A 10,027-nucleotide genomic window follows, 5' to 3' on the forward strand; every position below is an offset into this window, starting at 1 on the left:
TTAGGTCAGATGGAATCCATGGCCTCTCTGACACTTTTGGGCAGACTGCACAAACGGCCCTTTCAAGAAGCCCTCAACTCGAGGTGGAAACCGGAATCGCAGGACTGGGAGACGTTGGTCTCTCTTCGCGACTGGTTTGCCGACGCGACCAGGCAATGGTTGAACACAGCTTGGCTCATGCAAGGCGTTCCCATTGTTCTTTCCCCTCCGTCAAAGCTCCTATTCACAGACGCTTTGCTCAAGGGGTGGGGGGCTCATCTGGACGACCACACAACCTTCGGTCTGTGGACGCAGGTGCAAGCCACTTGGCATATAAACATGCTAGAGTTGGAAGCAGTTTTTCTGGCTTTGATGGAATTTCTTCCCTTCATCGGGAGAGAACATGTGCTGATACACTCAGACAACACCACAGTGGTGTCTTACCTCAACAAGCAGGGGGGATCTCGCTCCCTGTCGTTGTCACATCGGGCATGCGAGATTCTCATGTGGTGTCACCACCACGAGATCATGATATCAGCAAAGTATCTTCCAGGGAGGCTGAATGTCTTGGCGGACTCGCTGAGTCGGTCAACCAAGATTGTCCACACAGAATGGACTATAGCTCACCACATGCTTCTCCGCCTCTGGGCTCAAGTGGAGAAGCCGATGATAGACTTGTTCGCCACTCGGTACTTTCGCCGTTTGCCGATGTTCGTCTCCCCATTCCCGGATCCGAAGCATGGAAGATCAATGCTCTCAAGATATCTTGGAGCGGTCTGCACGCTTATGCGTTTCCCCCAATCCCCCTCCTTGGAAGGGTGTTGAGAAAAGTGGACCTCGAAAGACCGTCACAAGTACTAATCGCCCCAAACTGGCCAAGCCAACCTTGGTATCCGGACCTCTTACGGCTGGCAAGCATGCCCCCGTTTCCTCTCGAACTCAGAAGAGGAGATCTAGTTCAACCTCGATCCGGCATCCCTCACGAAAACCCACAGTGGTTATCACTTCACGGTTGGCAACTGTGCGGGAATCACTGAGACGCTCAGGGGCTTCGGCCTCTACGCTGGATTTGATCCAGGGATCGCATAGGGTTTCAACTTCTTCAGTTTACACCTCGCATTGGATGGCATGGACCAAGTGGTGTCAAGTTAACGGAGTGAATGTTACATCTCCCCGTTCAATGCAGGTGGCAAACCACTTATCCTGGCTTGCTGACCAGGGTCTTTCTCCGGCTTCACTGAAGGTTCGTCGATCAGCAATTTCAGTTACGCTGAAACAGCTATGTCATTCTATTTCACTTGGGGGCGTTATCGCCAGTGTGATTAAGGGAGCGGCCCTTCGATTTGCTAAAAACAAATCTTCTGTCCCGGCTTGGGATTTGCCTCTTGTTTTGGAATACCTAAGATCAGAAGCATTTGAGCCTTTGCATACAGCTAGTCTTGGTAATCTAACTCGGAAAGCAGTCATGTTTACTATGCTGGCTTCCGCGAGACGGGGTAGTGAAATACATGCTTTGTCTGGTTTATCTTGAGACATTTCGTTCGAGAAAGATGGGTCGGTAGTACTCAGGTTTTGTTCTAATTTCTTAGCAAAAAAACAGAAGCCAAATAAACCAGCTCCAATAGTTCAGATCAAACCGCTGAGCAACATTCTGGCTCCTTCAGATCCGGATGTAGCTAATTGCCCTGTGCGAGCCTTGAGAGCTTACCTGTCTCGCACTAACCCGATCAGGTCACCAAAACAAAAACTACTTTTTATCTCCATTAATACTAAGAGAGAAAAGGACGTTATAAAGTCTACCTTGGCTAGATGGATTTCCACTCTGGTAAGACAGGCTTACAAGTGGTGGCAAGAAAAAGGGGGGGGGGGGCAGTCAGTCCTTCCTCTACGGTCAGCTCGGACTCATGAAGTCAGGGCATGGGCCTCTTCCTTGGCTGTGTTCAAGTCTGGAAGACTTGACGAAGTTTTGAATGCAGCCTACTGGACATCAGAAGATGTCTTTCTAAATTTCTACCTGCGGGATGTAACAAGTACCCGACAGGACGGAACTTATGGTCTGCCAGCTATGGTAGCTGCAGGCCAGATACTTACAAGATGTTAACTGTGAGTAAATTTCCCACCACCTTAATTAGCACTCTGCTATCTATGTGGGTTGGGTAAGAATATGTAATTTAATCGGAAGTTTTATAAATAAACTTACATTTAATTAATATACTTACCAACTCACATACTGAATTCCCTCCCAGCCTGCGACTTCTGTCTTGTGTGTGGCGCACGTTATATGTCAAAGCAGCACCGCCCTGATATGGCCCTTTGTGGTCGGCTGGGCGTTAAATGACAAACAAACAAACAAATCCCTCCCAGCCTGCCCCGCAAATTGTATAAAGGGGTATATGTTTCAGGACGGAATGAGTGTCCCGGTATACATCCTGCGCATGCACGGTACACCGGTAGGGGAGATAACCACTACGGACCATGCCTTATATGGCATGTAGTTTTTGTTTTAGAGTTATTTCCCCATGTTACTATGTAAGAGTGCTTCAATGTCTTAGCAACCAAACGAAGTTTTTGCTATCTATGTGAGTTGGTAAGTATATTAAGTAAATGTAAGTTTATTTATAAAACTTCCGATTTAAGACCCCCACCCCCCCCCCCCCCTTTTTTTTTAAGGTCTTGCTTTTTCAGATGTTCTGTTTATATCCTCTGTAAATTACCTCCATTTTAAGAGTCACTCATTTATAAGACCTGATTTCTTAGATGTTTTGTTTTGAATGGGAGGGTTCCAGTGTACAGTTGTAGGTAAATAAAGGAGTGAATGTCTTGTGGTATTTGTACAGGTGAAGATGACATGCGTAAGGAGGGGTACGACAAGACTCCTGATGTCAAGCTACTCATACCCATTGGTAAGCTCATATAGTCTTTCTCTACACATGTGCACATCTAGAACAATGGGGCCATCTCAATTTTGCACTAGTGCGGAAAACGCTGGCTTTAATTTGATGATGATATCTTTTAATGATACAGTGGAACCTCCCGTAACGACCTCTCCCAAGAACGACCCCCTCCTTTTGCCGACCGAATTTCTCAGCACGGATGCTTTTCACACTGTAACTACATCATGCTAATCCATATGCACATCAAATGGGAACAAAAATGGGATAACAAACGCAACTTTCAAGACTGAACTGCCCAACAGTTGACCCCCCCCCCCTGTAAAACAAAATGATACCTCCCAAACTCCCAATAAAGACTCCTTCCTTTTTATGACAGATTTTTTCTGGACATTTTCAAGGTCGTTAGTGGGAGGTTTTACTGAATATACTAAAAAAACCAACAACAGGAGAACATAGTTTTTTCTTGGATTTTTGTAAATACATAACCAAAAAGAATGTGGTTTGATAACCAAAGGGAAGGAAGCGCTCTAAATGCATACGGCATGTGTAATAGTAAGCAAGAATTATCTGGGACGAATCTCCTGGCACCTGAGAGAATAACAAGCATTGAAATGAACAAGCGACTTTCATCTTACTTCCCTTTGGTTATCAGATCTCTAAACAGCGCTGTGCCTCATTTTGTTTAAGATTCTCAAAATAATGTGGGTTACATCAAAACATGTCCACAGTACTGTAGATGTCCACATGTGTGAGTGTGTGCTATTGTGTTGTGAGTTGATTGGGATTCATGCCTTTAACTGCATTGGCTGTTTGTGCCTGAGATGAAGGGAATATGAATTCAGTCACCATTGGTTGATTCAGTGTACATTGTACTTCCTAATGAGGTTTGGTCTTTTTGGCCTTTGCTGACAGGCAATTTAGTCAAACCAAAGATAACGTGAAAGTGAGATAGTTTAAATGTACTTTTTCATTGCTATTTTGGAAGAAATTGAAGCCAGAAATATGCATTTTCCATCAAATTTAAAATCAAAAGCAGTCTTATTCAATTAACAAGCAGCAGCATCTGTCATGATGCATTACAAAAGCTGGCACTTTCTCTTATTATACTCCATTTGTAAAGAGTCTAATAATGAAACATTCTGAGATGAAAAACGGTCAGCCATGTACATGTTGTAGTATGTTATGATTTCAGCTGTGGATGGGTATGCCATCAACTGGATCGAGAGCAAAGCATCTTTTGGGGATGAGGAGAGTCACACTACCTATGTTCGGGATCAGCTAGGACCCTACACCAACAGGTCAGCTCTTACCTGTGAAGGTTTTTTTCTGTTGTGTCAGAGTTTTCTAGGAAGTGGGTAGTCTTTCCATGTTGAGGATTATTGACACTATTGGTAAACGATTACTGGTTAACAGTCCTTGAGTTGTCTTTGTTTGTTCGTTCATGGGCTGAAACTCCCACGGCTTTTACGTGTATGACCGTTTTTACCCCGCCATTTAGGCAGCCATACGCCGCTTTCGGAGGAAGCATGCTGGGTATTTTCGTGTTTCTATAACCCACCGAACTCTGACATGGATTACAGGATCTTTTTTGTGCGCACTTGGTCTTGTGCTTGCGTGTAGCTCAGTCGGGGTGTTCGGACACCGAGGAGAGTCTGCACACAAAGTTGACTCTGAGAAAATAAATCTCTCGCCGAAAGTGGGGACGAACTGACGCTGACAGCGGCCAACTGGATACAAATCCAACGCGCTACCGACTGAGCTACATCCCCGCCCCTTGAGTTGTCTAATCTTGAAGAAGTGTGATTCTTTTTCTGGACAGTTATCCAAGCACATAGTGCAAGTATTCTGCATAACCTAATTAAGGATGTTGATAAATATATCTGTTTTCTTGGCAAAGTGCTCAGTGATACATGAGTATGATAAAAGATAGTAGGAATGTTGGCCTAGAGCATAATCACTTCAGTGCTGCAGTGCTATCTTTATATGGTCAAAGCCACAATGACATAAATCACATGTTTTAAAGGGAATAATACCTGGATCAAGTGTAGATATGGACCGATTTATTTTCAGGCATTGTTTTTTTTTCATAACTTGTATGCTTGAGATGTATCATTGCATTTCTCTCGTACAGATTTGGCCCAGGCCTGGTGATTTACTGGTTCGGATTTATCGATGCTCTTGACTGTCAGAGAGAGCATGGCATCGCAGTGTCCGATGGTTTGCCAAAGACGGTAGAGAAGATCAACCCAGAACTGTGGGCCAAGAATCTGGACTGGGAATTTCCCAAAGCTCCGCGATGGGACCCTTTTGATTTTGAGTTTTAACTTTGTGCGAGAGATGTAGTCTGTTTACCGTGTTCCAATGCTGATTCTGTGCTGGAGATGAAGAAAGGTAATCAGAGAGAATTACCCTGCATGAGAGTTTGGATTTATGAAATACACCAGTTGAGGAGTGCAACTGAATTCATGAACTTAAACAGCTATGCCGGAGGCGAATCAGCTGTTATTTGGTGCTATGCTCCTATGATTATCTCTACATAGTCCTTGTGAAAAATGTAGGGGAAGCCTTAAAGGGGTTGGGGAGCTGTGTGTCTTGAAATGGGGTTCCACTGTAGTGCAATTTTTTGTGGAGATATGTGGGAATTTGGATTGTTAGAAATAGAATGGCGAGAAGTGTGTGCTTGTGGTGGTTCCAGCAGTGTGTTGCTGTGTGACAGGAACTTGCTGGTCAAGCTGGATGTTGCATGTGTAAGAAAGTTGTGTACATGAGTCCCTGTCCAGGACCGTCATCTCAAATTCAGGATGAGTAAAATGTTTTCACCAAAAGTCAAATCTGTTTTTGATATAATTATATAAAACATTTTTGTAATGTGTGTCCTTGAGTGTTTTTGTGTATGTGCATGTGTGTTTGGATGCCTTGACTAAAGCATCTGTGCTACTGAAATCTGTGTTACTGAAAGGTTGGAAACTCATAGAACACATTTTTAAATATTGTATTTGAGAAATATTCTCTAAAATACGAAGGACAATACACGATTTAACATTCTTTTATCTTTCTGTCCATACCAGGTACAAATATAAACAATAAATAATACTCAGTTTTGGCCTTCTGTTGAAAAGCTGTGTAAAATGAGTTCCGCCAAAATTGTGTGAGGACATCGTTGTACTGGTTAACAAGCATGTAGGGCATACCACTTTCACAGGACTGGTGTATTATGTATTACATTTACTTCTGAGTGTACAACAAAGAAGATGGTGCATTACTTTTGCTGCTTGCTGTATTTTTATAATAATGGACAAAGAAATCTAAACCAAAATTAAACAAATCTTATAGAGGGTCATCAGTTTCCTTTCAGCTCTTTCTAAACTACTTTTGTAAGGCAGAAATGATTGCTGTTACAAGGTTAAGAAGAGTTCATGAGGGGCATGCTCATTCTTTTGGGTGGCTTTGTACTCCACGCAATACATTCATACAAACATGCAGACAGCACACTAGATACAATTGATAAACATGGTAAACGCTGTGTTTCATTCAGAATAATAATGTTCTTTTATCAAGAGGGTTGACATGCATGTGTCTATACATTATTCTTGCATTCAGTGAAGAAAGAAATGCAGTAATTCAAAAGAAAAAAAACCCATCAGAATAATCAAGTTTGTTTGGAGAATCTGAATTTTGGTCATATTCACCACAAGAACACACACAAAATAGATACATTATTGGCTCAATTTCATGACGAGACAGATCCCCGATTCCTCATTCAAGGATAAAAACAAGAACCATCCTTTGTCCTCCTACCTTTCTACTGTCAGCAAAGGTTTAAAGATGACATGAAGATTTGGTTTCTGAAAGTTTGACAGGTTAAAGAGTAAGCAAACTTTGTGTACTGAATTAGACTAAATGTACAGAAGACCCACATCATAGTCAGATATCAAAAGTCGTATTAAACTCGCATTTTATCAAGAGGGTGTCTGCACAATCTCTCTCTCTCTCTCTCTCTCTTGCTCTACCTCTCTCTTTTCACACATCACAAATCAAAATAATGTTTCTATTTACCATTTTTTCAAGCACTTTCTCTTTCTTCATACACAACAATCTCTGCTGAGTAAAGAAACCTGGCATGTGCTAGTTTTATAAAGCAGCCAGAGGTGCCATCACAACTGAAAACAAGCTGAGGATAAGCAGAATGGGCAACAGAACATGCCAGCCTGAAATCTTCAAGCCAATACGACTTTGAAGTTATAAAGTGAAAATCATTACTTAAGAGTGTCTGTAATAGGACACTCCCAGCATTTTCTGATACCTGCCGTCTGTGTTTGCCTTGGGAAAACAAGCCTCTGTCTCCAGTTCAATTTGGGCATTGATTGGTTTAATCCTCTATTACCTTTGTTTTGAAATGTTTAATCATAGTTAAAGAGCTAGGCCAGTGAATCACTTAGACACATGGTTAAAATATGGTTATGGACATCCAGAACAAAACACAAAAAGTTTAAAAACAACAACTAAAATACATTTTTTTGAATACAGTGGAACCCCCCTTTTAAGACCCCCCAATTTAAGACTTCCTCCAGGGCGGGGATGTAGCTCAGTCGGTAGCGCGCTGGATTTGTATCCAGTTGGCCGCTGTCAGCGTCAGTTCGTCCCCACGTTCGGCGAGAGATTTATTTCTCAGAGTCAACTTTGTGTGCAGACTCTCCTCGGTGTCCGAACACCCCCGTGTGTACACGCAAGCACAAGACCAAGTGCGCACGAAAAAGATCCTGTAATCCATGTCAGAGTTCGGTGGGTTATAGAAACACGAAAATACCCAGCATGCTTCCTCCGAAAGCGGCGTATGGCTGCCTAAATGGCGGGGTAAAAACGGTCATACACGTAAAAGCCGTGGGAGTTTCAGCCCATGAACGAACAAACAAACAAACAAGACTTCCTCCTTTTTAAGACCCTCCTTTCTCAGATGTTCTGTTAATAGCCTCTGTAAATCTACCTCCATTTTAAGACTCCCTCCATTTTAAGACCTGATTTTCTCAGATTTTTGAAGGTCGTAAAAGGGGGGTTCCACTGTACAGACTGGGTGTGTGGCTTACTGCAATAAAAAACATATTTTATTTTTGAAGTCTGCTCAATGGAGACAGAGGTGTTGGACTCCAAATCACATGACACAGCAAGAGCACATGAAATGGGCTTGAAGCAAGAAAGAACAGACCATACCCACTAATTCACTTTCATAAAAGCTGTGACTTAATGATTAGCTTAACCTTGAACTTTGGGTATGGTGCAAAATCAAAGTGTACTTGGTGACAATTTCAGCGATCTCAAATCAGCATCCACACACACACAAATAATAAATATCATTGGGGAGAAAAAAATGGAGAAAAAAAAGCTGGTCATATTTGACTCAAGAAATACAAAATAGAATCAAAACTTGAAGTTTTCTGGTGTGTTTTTTTTAAACAAAAATCAATGAACAACTTTTATCGACTTACTCTGCTGAAGGTGATTCAGAGAAAAATTATAAATTAAAAATAAACACCCAGAAACAGCATCCAAAATGTTCAGCAATATTTTTTTAATTAAACAAGGTTGTTCCTTTTTTTTTTTTACACAAAAATATTCAAATATCCTTTTTTTGTCAGCCCAAAGACTGATCATATTTCAAAGAAAATGAAAACCAATGCATATTGTCCGGACTCATGACTTAAAAATGTAATGCTTACAGTTCCTGTGCCTCTAAGCAATCGTTTTATGACAAACATGTAGCACAGGAAGTTTCCTGAAAAGGGATTTAAACCAACGATCAGTATATTGATCAAAGCATTACACATTCTATTTTGGACAAACATAACAAAGTCAGGTTTTGTGAAAAGTATAGGCAAACAGTGGACATATTGATCCAAACATTACAGATTCCATTTTGCCGCAGACGTCTCTTTAGACACAAAAATAAAATTATACTTGAACAATCAAAACACAGACTGTAATACACACACACACACACACACACATATATATATACACAGTAATATCACAGTAAATGCTTTCATGTATAACATCATTTTTAACAAACGAAACAACAAGTCTTTTTGTTGTTGAAACAATCTACAGTGGAACCCCCTTTTAGACCACACAAGTATGAGAAATCAGGTTTGTTTGTTTGTTTGCTTAACGCCCAGTCCACCACGAAGGGTGATATCAGGGCGGTGCTGCTTTGACATTTAACGTGCGCCACACACAAGACAGAAGTCGCAGCACAGGCTTCATGTCTCACCCAGTCACATTATTCTGACACCGAACCAACCAGTCCTAGCACTAACCCCATAATGCCAGACGCCAGGCGGAGCAGCCACTAGATTGCCAATTTTAAAGTCTTAGGTATGACCCGGCCGGGGTTCGAACCCACGACCTCCCGCTCACTGGGCGGACGCCTTACCACTAGGCCACCGTGTTGCGGTATGAGAAATCAGGTATGCCTATTGAAAGGGAGTGTGTCTTAAAATGGAGGTAACTTTAGAGATGCTTGGACAGAAAATTCATGAAATGAAGGTCTTGACAGTGTGAAGTCTTGAAAGGGAGGTTCCCCTGTGAACAACAAAATATAACAACCTGACAACATTCAATTGAGACAGACAGCATGAATGACTCATTCAACAGGTCACCATACCATAGACCTATATTAGATATAGGTCCCTGACCATACTAACACACCACACACTCTTCACTCCTCATAAAACTTTGTAAATAAAGGAAACAAATGCACTAAAAGGCCAAAATGATGTGTTAACTGACACAATGGACAGACTGGCATCATGAATGGCCGAACATGTGCACTTATACAAAATATGCTGCATTACTCCGCTATAACGTGACAATGCAGGATTTCCCTCAAGGTTGTGCTCAATGTCAACAACAAAAGCGGTATGTGGTGTGCATAGTCTTAGCTCCCCCTTCCCCTCCGCCCCCCGCCCCCCGCCCTCCTCCATCTCCACCAAACTCCTTTCCCTCTATACCCAACACTCCACCTTCCCCATTCCCAGAAGTAACGTATGTGAGTTACCAGTTATCACAACCCAAATTTGTCTTTGTCACCCTGACATGTAGAAGTCTTACCACATCAGGGGAGAGGGCTTTCCAGGACCAGTAATTAGGAACCAGGGAAC

General features: G+C 42.2%; 1 protein-coding gene across 1 annotated transcript in view; it reads left to right on the forward strand.

The window, feature by feature from the left end:
- The window catches only part of LOC138952651 (CDAN1-interacting nuclease 1-like), a 44,602-nt gene extending 38,857 nt beyond the window's left edge, over positions 1–5,745 (forward strand). The window contains exons 9-11 of the mRNA XM_070324352.1: positions 2,817–2,882; positions 4,066–4,171; positions 5,005–5,745. Of these exons, the coding sequence (XP_070180453.1) occupies positions 2,817–2,882; positions 4,066–4,171; positions 5,005–5,197 (365 nt within the window). The 3' untranslated portion in view covers positions 5,198–5,745. The remainder of the gene's footprint in view (positions 1–2,816; positions 2,883–4,065; positions 4,172–5,004) is intronic.
- Positions 5,746–10,027: the final 4,282 nt, after the last annotated feature.

Source organism: Littorina saxatilis, linkage group LG17 (genome assembly GCF_037325665.1).
Source record: "Littorina saxatilis isolate snail1 linkage group LG17, US_GU_Lsax_2.0, whole genome shotgun sequence".
NCBI lineage: Eukaryota > Metazoa > Mollusca > Gastropoda > Littorinimorpha > Littorinidae > Littorina > Littorina saxatilis.